We start from the raw sequence: 18,415 nt of genomic DNA on the forward strand, positions 1-18,415 counted from the left end.
ACACTACATTTGTTTCCTCTGAGGGGACAAGCCAAGTAGAGCCCTACCCTCAGCTCCTTGTCCCTGACTCCTGGCCCTTCTACCCCTATAGGGCAACAAGGGGGGGAGAGGTAAATTAGGAGGAGAAAGAAATGGGGATGGGGAGCCAGAGGGAGACATGAGTGAGATGAGAAAGGGAGAATGGAAAGCGAGGGAGAGAGGAAAGTGCCCTACAGTTCCTGCCATGTCACTGGAGATTTGTGTCCTCCTTTTAAATCATTTCCCTCTTTAGAAGATTAAGAAGGCAGAAATATTCTCAAACTGATCATTTTCCCTCCTTCTAAATGGACTCATTTGCAAACGCTGCTATTAATTGCGGGTTTCACAAAAAAAAAAGAAAAGATAAATGACCCCTGCAACTATAAATAAAAAGCAAAAACGGAGGTTATAATGTTAATTGTTAAAATGGCTGTACAGGGGCAATGGAGCCAAAGCAAAGCATATGCCCTCCATCACTATCAGATTTACACTGTGGTTACACACACCTACAGGCTTTGTCTTTTATTTACGTCATTTTTAATGCTTACTTAAAATTGGACTCAGTTTTTTTTAAAGTAAATGAAGTTGTCCTGTGCTTCTCCATGTTTTAATTCCACTCATTAATGTGATTCTGTGACACACTAAAGACTTTAAAAAATGGTTTACTTTTTAGATTTCAAATGCAGACAAATGCTGTTCTACTGTCGAGAACACTGTTGAAGAAGACAGTGATTTTTCAGCATGAACTCTAGTCACTGTTTCTTTACTTTGTAACACGCTGCCAAGGTTTCCAACATGTCCTTACTTAAAGTTGTCTGCCTGCATTGTGCCGAGATTGTGACTAAATAATTATGTTTCAACTTAAGCCTGTTTTTGCCAATCCAATATGTGCGACAGCAATGCAAGTCATTGGTGGAAAAGACCACTATCAAATAGTGCATCGCTGCTTCTCCTCGAACAAGGAAAACACTGAATAATTTGTGGACACCAATGCCTTGTTGTAACCTGATCATTTATGGATCAGTTGTTTCCTTTCTGGTTTAATTCACCATGTGATTGATTTTCAGTGCCGTACTGTTGGAAAATATCCACACTAAACCGTGCCTGAAATAGGGAATCATTTGAATACAGATGCTTACGGCTTAGGCCTTGTCACTGGAAACCACTTGGAGCCAGGAGACAATTGCAGGTTGATTATGTTGCTTCTGACAGAAGTTGCAAGTCCTTTGTACAAGGCAGAGATATTTGCATCTAAATGCTTATTGTAGACATCTAAACAGCATAAAGACTGATTGTAAATGCCAGCTGTTGGGCTGTACTCGGGAATAAAAAAAGAATTTCAATAAGGAAAATTGGGATGGAAATGAGGAAATTATTTTCAAACAGTGTAGCTGAAATCAATAAGTAGGAAATGGTGGTGTGCTGGTTGTATATTTTTATTGAGTGTGTTTATAGAATGACATGAATCTATTTACAGTTAGTCACTGTATGTTGATTTCAGCTGGCGGAAATACAGTGTTTATATTCAAATCTTCTTATTACTTGGTTATTGCTGCAGGCTGTTTGATTTTCTACCTGTAACTAGCTCGGCACTATAGGTGTGAGGAGAATCTATAGTCGGTTCATTTGTCAGATTTAAGTACATCACTGTTATGAGACATTTTACACATCTGCTTCTTTTGATCATAATATGTTTACAGGAGGTTAAGATAGCTGGAACACATCACTCCATCCTTTGTGATGTGTGTGTGTGTGTGTGTGTGGTTATATGTGTGCTATGTACTGTATGTAAGTACAGCTATATATGTGGCTGTATATATGTGTGTGTGTAGCTGGTGCCCAAAGCAGAGTGATGCCCCTGCTGATTCTGCTCCTCTAGCTCTTTGTCCTGCAGCACTCAGTGTGTCTGCCTCCTCGGGAGACTGGCAGGCTTCTCTAGTGTGGCTCCACAAAGGCCCAGCCTCCTTTGAGGTGTTAAAAACTTCCATTTATGCATCTCCCTGGACAAAAAAAAAAAGCACCAAGCCCATTTGAGTCCAGTAGCAACACAGGCAGACATTGTGGCCACGCTTCTCTAGCACTCATTTCACAGATTCTAAAACCAGTATGTGGTGAACAGGATTTGAGGGGCTAAAGTGCCCCGCGAGGGCCAGGCGATAAGAGGGGAGAAACGCCACCACGCAGTAAACTAGAAGATGGGTCCAGGAAAATAAACACATTACCTGGGAGAGAGGGAGAGACTTGTTTTCATACCCCTGCCCCCAACATACACAAAACACAAAACCCCCAAACTGAATAAGAAGGAGACAGAGAAAAAAAAGGAAGAAAGAAAAAAGGGGGGGAAATATGCGTGTATATCTTAGAAGTTAAGAAAGGAGGTCTCATCACTGTGCAAAAAGACAAGCCTATTCTATGTTCTCTGTCTTTGTGGTCTTTGGAGTAAAGAATATGTGAGAGGAAATCAAAGGGAATTGATAGGTTGCACTCGCGCCTGTTAGGAGCACTGGGGACTGAATGCCGTCCACCGTGGAGGAAAACATTCCATTTGCTGGTCGTTTCTCTCCCTTCACCCTGCTCCAACCCAGTTGCTCAGTAAATAGACTTTTATTCTTGTTATTTGATGCAGAGGAAATGACAGATAATGTATTTGCCAAGCAGCACATGAAAGCTTTGTTCAGCCACAACACTATCTGTATCAGGGTATTACTTGTAACCAACTTGGGGCAGAATAGCTGCTGCTCAGGAGTAGATTTCTCTCTGCTTTATCTGACATTACCGCACTTCAGCTCTGCCAAAATGTCGGTCACTGTTTTATTCTCGACAAAGACATTTTAACTGGAGTGACACTCTGGTAGTCATTCTTGACACGCTGGTGCTAGACATTTTTGTGAGTGTCTCGTCTAGCTGTGGCTGAGTGTTAGGACAAGATCAGCCGGAGACAGTCTGAGAGAGACAAGAGAGTAAAGATAAAAAGAGGAGGGAAGAGAGGTTTGTAAGGTTGTGACAGTTAATGGTGTGCTGGAGCATGAAACAGCTGTTTGCACGTGACTGACCACGTTTCCAACACCAAATAACTCAATGATACGGTGGATCTCTTGTAGAAATACAGCTCGTCCTGCTGACAACACACCCCTGGACCTTTTTATTTTTTCTGTCCACGGCTGTCCAAAGAGTATCACACCAGCAGGAAGTGAATAAATTCAGTGCGTCTGTAGTTTACCTGAACTCTAGCTGCTTTCCTGACAAGTAATGTCCTCTCTCACTCCTGGCTGTGATGGTTACTCACTGCATGGACGCCGTCGTTTCATATTTCACAGATGATGCTACTATGGAGAGAATTGACTTTATGGAAGTGGATGTTTAACAGACAATCACATGTGTTCAATTACTATATCAGACATTTCCGTGGCAGAATGTTGTGCGCTTTTACCCCATCCTCCCACCTCTCACCCCATTTCCCTATTTCCCCTGGGACCACTGTTACAGCCCCACCTCATTGCATCCCAAACTCAGCCGTGCAGCCCCCAGCCTTACTGACTGTGCGGCTGCTGCTTCTGCAGAGATAACCACACTGCATCCAGGTGGGGAGCAGCCTGCTGATGGCATAGATTACCTCTATTGTCAAAATAACTAACTCGGCAGAATTCCTACTTTAGAGTGTTTGGATGCAAAGGAGAGTGAGGATTTGGAACGGAGGATTGGGAGGATTTTTTTTTTTTAACATGTTGCAGATCTGGATGAATTCCAAGCAGAAGTTCTAGTACAAGTTTTGGCTTGCTCATGCATATCCACACACAGCTTGAGCAGGGCGAATTGCCCGTATGCATACATGCACACATGTATGAAGCAGACGCATAAACATTCAGACACCTATAGACAGGCAATTTAATCCTGCATATAGCATTAATGCAATATAGAGTAAACGGAAGCACAAGAAACATTAAACTTGAATTTGGTCAGGACAGCTGTGTGGTGGTCGGTCTCTGTGCTGCATACAGTTGTGGTGATGTTGTCTATTGATGCTGAGCTACTGTCACATGACGGCTGAAAACACAGCTCTCTGTTATGGACAGGGGAAATTAAATCAAGCGTAGCCCACACCGTACATAAACACATGTCAGGAATTTGAAGGTTCATTTGATTTGAAAGTGAATCTTTCTGAGCTGTGGTAGTAAAACTGCCTTCCTTTGCGTCCTGTAGAAGAGGCCTGAGCTTAAATGGGAATTCCAGCGGGCTATACAGTATGATACACGAGCAGTTTCCGCATGAGAAGCTGTAGCGCAATTTAATTGGTTCATCATGGAATTTGAATCTTGTGTTTTGTCCAGAGAAATTGTGTGTATTTACCAATTTTTGGTAAACCCACACAGACCAGAGACAGTTTATCCAGTTGGCGTCCTCAGTTCGGTTTCGCTGTAATTTCATCAGTGCAGTTTGAATACTGGAGCACTGCAGATGTGTGTGTGTGTGTGTGTGTGTGTGTGTGTGTGTGTGTGTGTGTGTGTGTGTGTGTGTGTGTGTGTGTGTATTCCCTGACAAATGACAAATGCTAGAATTTTTGACTGCATTTCAAAGCTTTCATTGCAACTTGCGTGTGTGTGCATATACGTAATTTCATGTATTTCTTCAGTGTGTGTTGTGTGTGTGTGTGTGTGTGTGTGTGTGTGCGTGTGTGCGTGTGTGTATGTGTGTGTGTGTGCGCGGTAGCTATGACCAGCCAAAGCTAGAGAAAAGGCCACTCTTTGACAGAAATGCCACAGGTGGCTGTGAGCTCTGTCTCTGCTGCTTTGATGCTCAGTTGCATCAGTCTCTTTGGATTTTTGTATCTGAGCGCTAAACCCTCAGTATTTACAGTGCAGTGAAATTATTTCAACAGAAAAATAGCCTTTGTGCTTCACTTTTACGGTTCACTTGTGGCCTAATGGGGCCTGACTTAGTTTGCATTTTCCGTTTCAATCAAACAAACAAACAAACAAAAAAGCTTAGGTGAGTTAAGTGTATCGACAGTTTGTTTATAAAAATGTAATAAAATCAATAATTTGTATAGGGTGTAAAAAGTCCCTGCTCTTGTAAATGGGAATGCTGGTTTCATGTCTGCTGCCTGTAGGTGTAATTCACAGCAGGAAAAGAGCTACAACATGCTTCTGCAGTAGGCCAGTTGACGGCGACTCTTATTACGCCGCAGGGTTTACTACATTTCATTCATTATAATATCATTTGGGTTCGCTCATTATTTGCAATTATAAATTCTTTTGTAACCCCCAGCCCCCACCCCTTCCAATAATTAACTTAAATAACCAGTGAACAAAGACTAGATCTCCCCATGTATTATTTACCTCATTGTTTACAATTAACATCAAATTATGAATTCAGAGGTTCGCTAATATTTACTCTCTGTAATTATAAGAGCTCTCATTTATTTAGACACAACAGGAATTCAGCCTATAGTCACATGCTTGACAAAGGCTTTATTGAATTACAATCCATGTAATATGTGGTTTATCCAGCAGGCAGTGGATTGTTGATGAGGCTGAATAGCTACTAATATAAGTTAATCGTGTGTATGTGTGAATACAGGAGTGGGTGGTTGCAGCTGGAGCATAGTTCAGAACTGTGAAATAGTGTAGCGGCATTTGAGAGGCAGTAGTAGACTTTGAGCTCAGAGGTGCTATTCATCTAACTACAGCAGTGTTTTCTGCCGCCACCACAACAAAAACAAGATTTCCTCAGCTTCACCTTACTTAATGGAATTTCTGTTGTGTATAAATAAGCGCTTAAGATCACAGAGAGTAGATTTTTTATTATTATTACTGCAAGAAACTTTATATAATAATTTTTTATTATATTAACATGAAAAATCTTGCTATAATGTGAAAAGGATCTTTCACTGAGGAACATTTATGTCTGTCATGGTGGCAGCAGTACACTGCCGTATGTAATAGCTTTCCATTCAGTTGAGGTCACCTGGGTCTCCTCTCTTCCATTGTCACGTCCAGCCTCAAGGCTACCACATTCAGACCCGTCTGCAACTCTTGCCTTTATCTGTCTCATTCCGGTACCCTCCAGCCTCCCACGCAGCAGACTGTGCTGTGCTCTGACAACAATACGGTGGTAGTCAGTATATTTATCGGGTCTTGTTGTTGGTGGCTTATTTGCCCCAGCAATAGAAGACTGAGGTGCTGTAGTGCAAATTAGTGACAGATCAGTTAAGCGTGACCTTAAAAAACCCTTGGCCTTGTTTAATTGGCAGTGTTGAGGCGGACTAATTGTATAAATCAGCTGGTAATGAGGTCTTGGCTTATTGTGAAAAACAAGATAATGTGAGAAAACGAACATGAATGAGCTAGGGGCTTTTTCATCTCCCCTGCTCCACGGTCAGATCGGTGAATTGTTTTCTCTCTGTTATCGTCACTTCTTAACTGTGACTAAATTTAAGATTGATTTGGCTCAGATGATGTCGGAAACTATGCACTTCTTCTATATTAGAGTTTCCTGGGGCTTTGCGATCTCTAACAAAGCTCTTAAGTTGCAGCACTTCAGCAGATATGCTGAAACTAGCAGAGCATGGCCTCTAAATAAATCATTAGCAGGCAGTGCTTGATGAAAGAAAGCAAAATTAAATAAAACAATTGGTTTATGTGAAAAACTGTTTGTTAGTGGAATTCGCCGGCTGGAAGGCAGATTAATGAGGTAGCAGAGAAGTAGACTTTAAACATTGTCTAGGATGAATTCCCATTGATGACAGCTGTGAGGACTGGAGGTCAGACACTAACAAAGCTGTTTCAGCTCAGCTGTGGAGACTCTGACCATCAGCCAACAGTCAATATGGTCTCAATTCTTTCCCACTTGTTCCCTCTCTGTTCTGATGTACGTAATAACCCTTACTGATTTTATGTGCCAAATACCCTGGTGTTTTTTACATTTTTAAAAAAATTAATACTGTGTTTTTTGGTGTACTGTCAAAATAAACTGCACAGTATTCATACATTGTAAAAATGATATCATGTTACATACAAGTACAGACTTAAATATATCTTTCTATTGTGTTTTTGCTTCCATTTCAGGTTATTTTCATGAATTCAAAATCAACCGACCAGTGATCGCTGGAAGCTGGGGATTGAGTGTTTCAGTTTTTGTAAGTATCAATTTGCCTCTTCAGCTGTTTCTGTCTTGCCATGTGTCTCATACACCCCTGCTGTCTTTCACCCACACTGAACACCTGCATCAAATGAGGTGGACAATTGGATAGACACACAACGTATGCACAATTAGACAGTTATATAGGCACAAAGATACTGACAGACCTTTGAAACATTGAATCCTCAAACTTATTTTTGTTGCTTTTTATTTTCCTTAATCATTGAGTTGCTTTCAAGTTTTTTTTTTTTTCTCCTTTTTGTTCACATTTCTTTTGTGTGATATAATCTAGTGTGGGAGTAGCAACTTAAGGGCGCATCAGGCTTTGTAGTTTTCAATAATTGTAGGCATTTTAATGTCTATTTGACATCACAGGGAAAATACTAAAGAGAAAAGAACACAGCCTTTGGAGAAAAGTTGGTGAAACTAGAGAGTCAAAAATGTGAAGTAAATAATTTTGTTAGCTAGATGTTAACAATGGAAGTTCATATATTTTTAAATATTCACATATCCTCTTTGTTTTTTTAATATCTGAAAATCATCTTATTCGTGACACTAGTTACCATGATTCTACAACTACACATACACACTTCCATGATCATCAGCATTCACATCAAACTCCTTACTACAACACCACTAGATTTATACCAACCTAATATGAATATATTTGCTTACCAAGTCTTCCAATCAAATTAAAAATATCTGGAATAAATCAAAACTTTATTCTGTCCCATGTTAAAAAGTTACTGCAAATCCAAATACATGCTTAAGTATCTCTGAGATACAAAAGAACAGGATTAGATAATAGTAGATAATCCCATAATACTTACATAATAAATTGACACTAATCCTGTAGGTACTATAGAGACACATATTCATCCTTTTATACCAAACCTCTGTCAAGCCTCACTGTATAACTCTGCTTGTTTACCAAAAAGCAGTTTAAAACAGGTTTACATGGAAATGTTCTCAGCAATATAGTATGCCAGTTGCTCTGAAATGTGCCATTTTGCTTAAATAAAAAGCAGAACAGAGAACACTACCATCCTCTTCTGCATCAATATCATATTACTTTAACAAGCTTTGCGCAGCTGCTGCTCGTGCAGGCTTTCTAATAAAAATGTATCTTAGATATTAAACAAATAAAGGTGAGGAACTTAGTTGATATTATTCTTTTCTTTCAAATGTCAGTTGGAGATATCATGGGAGTCATATTAATGCGGCTGGGAAGCTCTTCAGTAACAGCTGGGAAATGTCTCTCTGAATCCAAAGTTCATGGCCATTTACCATTGTTTAATCATGCCATTCCACACCATACAATGTCTTCTGCTAAGATGAACATGCACCTGTCTACCGGCAACCGATCTCTGCGGCTGCTGCATGTCAGTGAGTTGAAACAGCCACTTATCAGTCAGGTCACACTCTACATGCCACTATAGCCATAAATAGACTGTCTAATTAATATCAAACAAAGTTATTCAAAGCACTTTATAGAAATCAAAAGACACTGCTGCACACATTATGACAGAGAAAAAAAAATCACTTCTCCCTTGAAATACAGTACACTAATACAAATACAATAGATCTACCTTATTGAGCAGATTCAGTTTTATAATAATAATCACAATAACCTAAGCTATCTTGTCTCACTAACAGACAATTTAATGAAAAATGCAAAAGCAAGGGTCCCTGTGTAGTTACCAGCAGAAGCGCTATGGCCAGCTAAACAACATACAAGGTTAGGTGAATGTAAAATGAATACATTTAGGTTCAAAAATCAAGGACTGACTTCTCTCTGTGCGTTTACAGTACAATCTATAAAAACCCACAAGAGACAACATGGTTTACTGTAAATCAATGAGAAACTGCCCATAGTTTTCAATGTTTAGCTACTGACTGCATCAAAGTTTGCCTGTTTGCAGCTAAAAGCAAAGCAGCATCTCGAACCAAAAATAAAACCGAGCCATGAGCTTGTTGGAAAATGTTAAGCAAAACTGCAAACACTTAACGGGATAGAAATAATCTACATATACTGGTCGCCAGCTGTGTTGATTGTCCACTGTTGGTCCAGATAAAAATGCTCCTTCTAAGGTAGTTCATAAATTGACCTCTGAAGCCTTGAGAATAACGACCCACAGGGGTCATGGTTCAGGGTTACTGCAATGTCATTAGGCACCTGTCAGAATTTGTCACGGAGGAAAATGCACCACGAAGTCCTAGTAGACTAACATTAGTTGTGTCACTCTTTTGAGACGCTCAGTCAGAGCTTCATGCAATCTGAAATCTCGATCCTTTCACCTGTAGCTTTAATTAATCTCAAAATATGAGAGGAAGTAATTTAGTTTGTGTCGCATATATAAGATGGTAAATTTCCCTCATGCAACCTCATTTAGAAACACCTGAGGGTTTGTTAGACCATCCGGGCAGGTCATATGCACTCTTTGTTAATGTGTGCTATTTATGTAATAAACCACAGCCACACAGTCTCACGGCTTTTCAGCCCACTATTGATGAGACAACCGAAGGGGAGGAAGTGGGGAGCCATTTTGTCAGAAATTAAATAAACAGCACTTCACCATAAAATGAAAATGAATTACGTTGAATGGTTATTCTCAATCTATTATTTATCAAATGAGCCTCTTCAGTCCACTGACCCAGCAATGATTATGGTCAATATGCTGAACAGAGACTGCTCGACAAAGGCTGCCTAACAAAGATTTTAATTTCATCAGCCTCAATTACTTCGGAGGACCCCAGAGTGAATTTGGAATACAAATTGTTACACATGTCATTACCTGGCAAGAATGTGTAACACCCGTCTGAATTTTATTTAGCATCTGCATTCAGTTAATAGCTTGCACCTGATTTACTCATGAATGACCACATTTGAAGTGGTCAAACTAAAATATGCTTTAACTGTTGGCAGTTTGATTAGGTGGGGTTTTGTCTGGTCTCGACTGAATCATATGAAAGGGACCTGACCTCCGAGTGTATTATTATTATCATCATTATTATGATTATTCATATAAGGTTCAATGGCCTTTATTTCATTCTCAGATGAATACAAATCTAATATGGATTTGGCTGCTGTCCTGCTTCTAAGAGTGTGTTCCCTGGTACTGTAGGACAGAGTTTCACTTAGGAGCTGTTCACGTCAGGAAACAGGACCAAAAGAACATGCCGTTAATCTTCTTGCTACCCCAGCTGTGGAAAGTAATGCATAACTAAAAGTCCGGTAAAATGAATTAATGATTTCAACCATGAACTTTTCTCCCAAAAAGCCATGAATCGTCTCCAACTGATAATGCACCACGACCCCGGAGTGTGAAATCCCTGTTGCGTTGAGAGTAGCCAGTTAATTGATTCGCAAATTATTTAAAGTTTGTGGTGCCCAGGGGAGTGCTGGGCTCTAATGACAGCTCGTTTTGAAAGAGCTGAAAAACTCTTCCCAGGCAAGTCAGTATTAAATTGTGATAGTAAGCTAACACATCTAATACGAGCCCCAGGACGAGAGACACGAGTATCCAGGATTGTGTTAGATTGGGTCTGCTGAATATGTTCTTTATTTTAGGTTGTGTTGCATCCAAAATGTAATAATTAATGTTAATGTCCTTTATTCTGATTTTGCAAGGCTTTTCTTTTTCCTCAGTGGTTTTATCCTCTCAGGCAAAGCATGCAATATGAAGAATAACGTGTTTATAATACAGATAAAAAGCTGAGCATTGTTGTATACAGTTAGTTTGCAAGTGCCTAATTTTCCTAAACTTGTCATTTGCCCATTGACATGACACTCACTGTGGCAAAATTCAGTGATTAACTAGGTTTGGCTGGGTGAAATGCTGTTACTCTGTTACCTGCAATCCTCAAACAAGCTGACACAATGCATACTCTGTCAATGGCATGTGTGATATTGAAAAGGAAAAATATATTTACATTTAAGTCTGTGAACAAACTAAAATAAGTCCAGAATGTTTTGTTGTGGTAAGACCGATATCAAGCAATCGCTGTGCAGAATAGGCTCATCTAGAAGCACACACACGTTACGTTCCATTGCTTTTTAGTTGAAGTGGTTGGATCTCTGTGTTAATATCAAGAAGCCTCTAATCTCGACCCATTAGCAACTGCTGTCATTCAGACACACGGTGTCGGCCTGATTTAAATAAAATGAAATGAAGATAGTTGTTTCTGCTCCCTTGGCTTCACTCATTGCCATAAACATATGCTCTGTGCCCCGCTTCTTTCCATCTTATTTATGACTTTAATTTGTTGTGTGGGCTGCGCAAGAAATCAAATTTAATCCAATCCTCCCAGGGACCCTGTCATATAATAACATGGTAATTTCTGTGTATCCTTTTGAAAAATGAGGAAATTAATTCTTCCTGACATGTTCTAATTATTCCAGTGTGAACGGCGGATGGGCTCCCCTCCTTCCTCCCACCCGCCCACCATCACCCCCCAGCCCCCTAAGTGTCAGTTGCCGACGGGTGGCGAGGTGCTAATGCTGACCAGCAGCGCGTTTAATTTGAAACATGAGCAGACACCTTTCAACACACCTTCCTAATGTTGGAGTGGCTCACACAAATTAATTCACTACTCATCTGGCAGCTCTGACTGAGACGTGTGTGTGTCCATGCAGGCGTGCGTGTATGTGCAGTGTGTGTGTGTGTGTGTGTGTGTGTGTGTGTGTGTGTGTGTGTGTGTGTGTGTGTGTGTGTGTGTGTGTGTGTGTGTGTGTGTATTAGGGTATGGGGGGGGGTCACTAGGACACCATTGCCGTTAGTAAAGGTAACATAAGGTGTGTGTGTGTGTGTGTGTGTGTGTGTGTGTGTGTGTGTGTGTGTATTAGGGTATGGGGGGGGGTCACTAGGACACCATTGCCGTTAGTAAAGGTAACATAAGGTGTGTGTGTGTGTGTGTGTGTGTGTGTGTGTGTGTGTGTGTGTGTGTGTGTGTGTGTGTGTGTGTGTGTATTAGGGTATGGGAGAGGGTGGCGTCACTAGGACACCATTGCCGTTAGTAAAGGTAACATAAGGTGTGTGTGTGTGTGTGTGTGTGTGTGTATGTGTGTGTGTGTGTGTGTGTGTACATGGGCAAGGCCAGGTATCACCATATTACAGGCGGACTGGGTGTTGAGTTGGCGTAAAGTGGGGATGTTGGGATTACTTGGACAGTTTTTTTCTCCCCCCCCGGATCTCCCTCCTCTCAAACCAATGGTGCCTTTTCACACATCGCACTGCTCCACCGAGAGCGCCGAACGGCTTATTTAATTAGACTGTCATCAGGCAGTCTTTAGCTTATCACTTCAATTTGCATAGGGACGTGTCTAACAGAGATGTTGTGGAACAATAATCGTGTTTCAAGTTGAAGGTTTTAAAACCTTACAGTAAGAAGCTTTGCCTTCGTTTTGTAGTGCACTTTTACCTGTTGCAGACCCAAAATGATCAAAATAGTGATTAATAATAATAGTAAAAATACAACCTGAGCTGAAAAATGAGAAACAAAGTGCATCAAAATCTGAATATTGTTATCACAGAATACAAATTGTATTTTGACTTTTGCCAAGACCTAGTCTGTGTAACTCCACAGCATGGTATACATTCAGGCTTCAGACAGACGAAATGTGTTTCCACTCTAATTATGTACAGTATCTAAGCAGCTTAGACAGGAGGAGCAAAAATAAACAAAATTTGCTGAACTTTGGAGTCGGGTTAAAACCACAGAACTGTAATTGATTTGGTGTGTGTGTGTTGTCTCTGGGTCATAGAACAGAGGGCTCATAGCGGCGGCGTCATGGTCGAGGAGAAGAGAGCATGGCTTTGTGAACGGTGGGTGGGTCGCCCTGTGACTCAGAGAAGGGAGAGGCGTCAACATGGCCGCCTGGACCACAGGGATTAAAGTGGCCCCCCCCACTCACACCCTGCAGGGTTAATCACTGCCATTTTGGATCCATGCGGAGGGAGCAAATGCACTCTCCATCACTGTGGAACAACTGAGACATAAGCCACCAGTTAGGCTGCCACTGCTGCAGCTCTGTGGGTAGATGTACTTCATGAGCTTGTTTCCACTCAGCACAATAGAGTGTTTTAAACCGTGGTTTACTTGTCTTAAGAAGGTTGACGTTCCTGGATCAGAACGGACTCTCCGTATTCTCCTCTTTGGATATTGCTACTTTTTCTCATGTGGCTTTATTTATGGGATATACCAAGAAACCTGGGATGTAGTTACTGGTAGGATCCGTGTAGCTAACTTCTGTGTCTCGCTGTGCGCCCCGCACTACGTGAGCCTGTTAATGACTGAAGGCTGAGAGTGCTGTCTCGTGCCAAGACCCACATGGCTGCTGGCGGTGCATTAAATCAGCAGTCAATTTGACTGGAAGTTTGAAATCTGGGCTAGGTTAAGGGGATGTGCTGAAGCCGTGTTAATAGCTAGCTTGTTGTCCATATGGTACTGCTTTAATAGAGCACATTTGTTGCAGATGGTGGGAGACTTGGTTAGGCAGAGGCAGCTTTTGGCAGAGGCTCATTCTTCGAAAGGGCTGCCGTGCTGCTCAGACTGGTCCAGGCCAACTTAGTGATGTCTATCCTCCCTGCTTCTCTCTCACCAAAAAGCCTGCCCTTGAATTCGGGCCGAGACTTAATTTTAAGACATTCTTGTTTTTTTGTGTTCACTGCAAAAGACAATGTGCCTCAGTCACTTTTTCCTTAGTTTGGTCATTTGCTCTCCAAACCACACCTTTGCTTCCATAGACTAAGTTCAGTTGTTTCTGACCACAATGGGCCTGTAGACAGCAGGCCCAGCTGAGGAAACACAAGCACACAGAGAGTGAAACAACAAGGGTTATGGAATATAACCAAAGATAAAGATAGAAACTGAGCATGGCCTAATCTATTTCATTTTCTCACTTAAGTATTTCAGCAGGCCTGCTGGGGGATTCAGGCGCCAGTGACATACATGAACACAGATTGAGAATATAAAAATAGAATGCTCTGTTTGTCCTGTCACCTGTTTAGTGTATATATATATATATATATATATATATATATATATATATATATATATATATATATATATATTGAAAGTCTCCAAATTTGATACCGTTTCTTTTCCAAATATCCGAGCTGCATTTTCTTCATATGGATACGTGTATTTTTTAAATTTTGTTTGCATGTGCTTCAACTTTGCTGTGATTTGTGTTGATAATTGTTTTAGTTTGTGTGTGCCTGCAGTAGAGTATGTGTGCTTTTTGCACTCAGAGAAGTGAGGAGACACGCTTGATCTGCTCTGCACTGTTTGACGGTTGTTTTCTCACGTTGTCACTGGCTTGGTGTGCTGTGGCGTGGTGATGGTATTATGTGCGCAGGGCCCAGCTGAGTGGAGAAAAGAGCAGAGCTGCAGCGCCCCTGGCTATGCCACTCCCGCCTCCCCAGACACCTTATTGTGAGAAAAGTCTCGGCTGAGCCCTCTGGGCCTTGTGGATCCACTGCCTTGCTAAGTGCTGGCCAGACTGAAAGGCACAGTGTCCTTGGGCCCGGCTCATTCTTTCCATTCTCTCAGAGGCTTTGTCTCATAAGCCAAGAGAGCAAGGGGAGAAAATGCCAAATTACACCCATGTCACTAAAACTTAAGGTGTTTAAGGGCTGAGATGTCATTTGCTGTTGCATTTTGTGTTATTCATGATGATGAGGGAGTGCTGTAACAGAGGAAGTTTAGCAAGGAGTATTTTTCTTTCCAATCATATTAAAAAGTAGTGATTTTCACAGCAGGAATTTCAGTATGTGAAATTTATTACTCTTAAATGTAAAAGTTATGAAATTGAATAAAAGGACGGTGGAGAGATGAAATGTTGAAGTGAAATGGCATGTCATAATGCTGAAAATATCTTTGCATGATACTCGCCATTTTTCCGAGGCTCAATGTCTTTATAAGGCTCGTTGTGAGATCTTAAATTTTCAAATAGCGACAAAAGTCCCACTGACAAATTTGTTACTTGAAATCGCTGTTCATTTTTCACCACTTAAAACAAAGCACATGGAAGCCCTAATCAATTTTCAGCCAATCTTAACACAATAAAACTGCATATTATACAGACCAATAACATGGGCTAATGGAAACCTTTTGTAAGTCAATTTTAGCCATGTGTCTCTAGTATTTTGCGGGCAAGGCTTCTGAACGACCCCTGCAAGTGGTGACATCATGACCACATCCTTTTGCCTCACTGGCGCTCAGAGTCCCAGCTTGGGTCCCTTGCGGCTGAGCTCCCAGAAGCCACAGCACCCTCGCCACACATGGGCTGCAGCTGGACCACCGTTGGCTACTCTGAGCAGACTGGGACTACTCTGGGATCTGCGGTTACAGTGCTGGATGTACATGCATATATCTACACACAGCGGTGGAAATACACTGTATAGAGATCAGTAGGCAGCGTTTATTTGATGCAAACATATCATCAGGCTCTCTGTGCAAACCCATGTTGTATGCAAATCCACTCCCTCGATGGAAAGAGGTATAATTAATGATGTCAGTTCATAAAAAGAGAGGATGGTTTCCTAGTCATAATTCTGCTTTAATTAAAGACATAAGAGCTTATATAAGAGGAAGATGTATGATCTGTGTTTTTCTTTTCTTTCATTTCCTCTTTCTTTCTTTCCCTCCTTTCTCCCCTTTCTCCTTGTTCTTCTTTTTGATTATTACTCATTTCATAGTGAAAATGGTTCTCTGTGATTTCTCCTGCCAGAACCCCACACGCTGACATGGAGGGCTTTCTTCGTAGCAGCTTTTTACTGAGGTTAGTTTCATTTCCGTTGTTGCCATTCAGGATCATAGGTCGGGCAGGGGGTGGTAAGTGGGCTAACAGGGGTTAAACTTTCTGACACACTGTTAGCTTTAGACTTTGTCCCGTGTGTGCGTGCACATGTTCTGTGTGTGCGCATGTGTCTGTATATTTGAACATTGTCGGACATGGATTCTACCGTATTTACCCAAGCTGTGTGTTATGATTGTGTTCGTGTAGTGTGTGGCTGGGTAGCATGCTCACCCTGATAGCCTTGAGTTAGACTGAAAGCACACATCAACAACTTGAGGGACAACGCTGTCGCCCCCCTTTTATTTCCCTTCCTCTCCATTTCACAGCATAGAGAACCTGCAGGTCAGGGTTTCTCTGTCTTTAGACTGCATGCTTTTGTCTGACCACTCTCCTCATCTGCCCTCCCCTCACTTACTAACTACCCTAATCAGGGATGTTGGGGTTGCTGGGGTGAAGCCACTGCTGGCATATCGGTTCTTGTGATGTACTGTTGTGTTCCGTGGTGTTCTGTGTTTGTATTCAGCCTAACATAAAGATTTATATTTTTTGTCTTTACCCTTCCTGTGATTCTAATTAAAAATTTGTGCTGTCATTACACACAGAGGAAGTAAATAAGAGAGCTTATTTACCATTGGCTCCTTTCCTAGTCAACCACCTTCTCTAGGCTCCAGTGTTGCTCCCTAATTAGGGTTGGCTCATTAAAAGCCACAGCAGCAGCATCTGCCTTTCAAAGCTGCTGTCAGCCAAACTTTACTAAAGCTAATGAATCCTCTTTGATTTCTTTTTCAAAAGGTCACTTATTTGATTAAATTAACAGCATTTTTTCCCCCTCTGAACTGTTGGGGGCATTTTAAAAAGAAAGGACAATTTGATACCATTACTCCCGCTACCCATAATGTCCTTCAGGAATTCAATAAGAAAATCTCTCTTGCATTTAAATTTATTTTATTTATCTTTAGAATTCAATAAGATTGAGTCCCACATTTATGAGCCTAAGAGAAAAAAAGGCGAGTTGAGCTCTGAGCTACGGCAGAACTGAAATTGGGACCAAACTTAATTCTACAGAATCATCACTGTATAAAGTATATTCACAAGGTCGTTTTCAATATAGATATCTCTCACTGTGAATTGAAATTGTTGCTTTTGATTTTAATTAAATCTGACAAACTGAAAGAGCCAATTATTACTTACATATAAATTACATATATTCAGTATATTTATACGAATATTTGATATATCTACTGTTTGCAGCAGTAAACAAATAAAATATATATTATGAAAATGTACAGTATCAGTTTTATCTTTCATGGCATGGTACCAGTTTATTTGGTGAGCTATATCTGCTACAGTTTGACAGGAGTTATTCAGGCATACAGCATGTTAAATTTTTGAAAGTGCGCTGCCATTGCTCATTTCCGCTTTTTTTTTTTTCTTTTTTTTTGGAGTAATGCTACGAAGTGGATGACAGCATTTAACTCACCACCTGTCGAAACCAGTTTGGTGCATAACTAACTCTGCTAAAGATGAACTGTATCCTGTGTGTTGCAGGATAAGAGTGGGATAGTAAAAAGGGGCTGGGAGGAGCATACCTTAAAGCAATACGCTTTAAAAGAAAAAAGAAAAACAACAAAGAACATGGCCTTTGACCTTGGCTGTTCCTCAGCAATTTTCTTTTGTTCTCATAGCAGTGAGGAAACACTGATTATTCTGAGTAAACACATTATTGCGCTGCTAATCCACATCCTTCTGTCAATGTCTGTTTTAATTAAAGGAGAAGCAGCAGCAGAAAGATATCACGCACACTGGCCAGAGATTTGAGGCCTTAACAATCAGGCCAAGATTAAAGGCAGGCTTTGCTTCAGGGTTAGCCCTTTTGCTTTGATAAGACTTGTGTCCAGGAGTGGGCTGTGGGGTGGGGGTAGGGGTGAAAGGGGAGAAAAGGGTAGAAACAGGGGTGGATGGATGTGGCAGTTAGACATTCCTCCAGTGAAGAATCCCAGTATCTTTTCTCAAGCAACAGAATTAGGTCAAAGGGGGCTTTCTGAACACGCTCATACATATCTGCTCCAATATGCGTTTGTTATTGCCTCTTTATGCTGTACTTTATATCACAGTAGCGCACCAGATGGGCCTTTCATTACCGTAATGAGTCAGGAGTTTGGTTTTGAGTCACACATACAGAGTTTTAATAGCTGTAAAAGTATCCACTTTCATTTTTGACAAACGCTGCTTCCCGATGGCACCTGATACGCAGCCGCCGTGAAAAACACATCAAACTCAAACAGGAGATGTCTAAGCTCCTTACTTAATGCCCAACTCAAAGCTTTTGTATTGTCTCATGAAAACACTGTCTGTTTAAAATTCTCGGTATTTCAAAAAAGTTTTCTGAATCAAAGTATTCAATGTATACAGTGTCTCTAATAGACAATCATTTGTGCTTGCATTATTGTGAGCCTC

General features: G+C 41.0%; 1 protein-coding gene across 13 annotated transcripts in view; it reads left to right on the forward strand.

Annotated features, from left to right (window-relative positions):
- Positions 1-18,415, forward strand: part of sox6 (SRY-box transcription factor 6) — a 135,564-nt gene that overhangs the window by 14,969 nt on the left and 102,180 nt on the right. For 8 of the 13 annotated variants that reach the window (XM_035944453.2, XM_035944451.2, XM_035944452.2 and 5 more), the window contains exons 2-3: positions 7,083-7,153; positions 15,890-15,940. In XM_035944453.2, the coding sequence (XP_035800346.1) occupies positions 15,906-15,940 (35 nt within the window). In that variant the 5' untranslated portion in view covers positions 7,083-7,153; positions 15,890-15,905. Of the gene's footprint in view, positions 1-7,082; positions 7,154-15,857; positions 15,941-18,415 lie in introns of all 13 variants that reach the window. The other 5 variants (XM_055010230.1, XM_035944456.2, XM_055010224.1 and 2 more) reach the window with 2 other exon arrangements.

This window comes from Amphiprion ocellaris, chromosome 1, assembly GCF_022539595.1.
Source record: "Amphiprion ocellaris isolate individual 3 ecotype Okinawa chromosome 1, ASM2253959v1, whole genome shotgun sequence".
Taxonomy (NCBI): Eukaryota; Metazoa; Chordata; class Actinopteri; family Pomacentridae; genus Amphiprion; species Amphiprion ocellaris.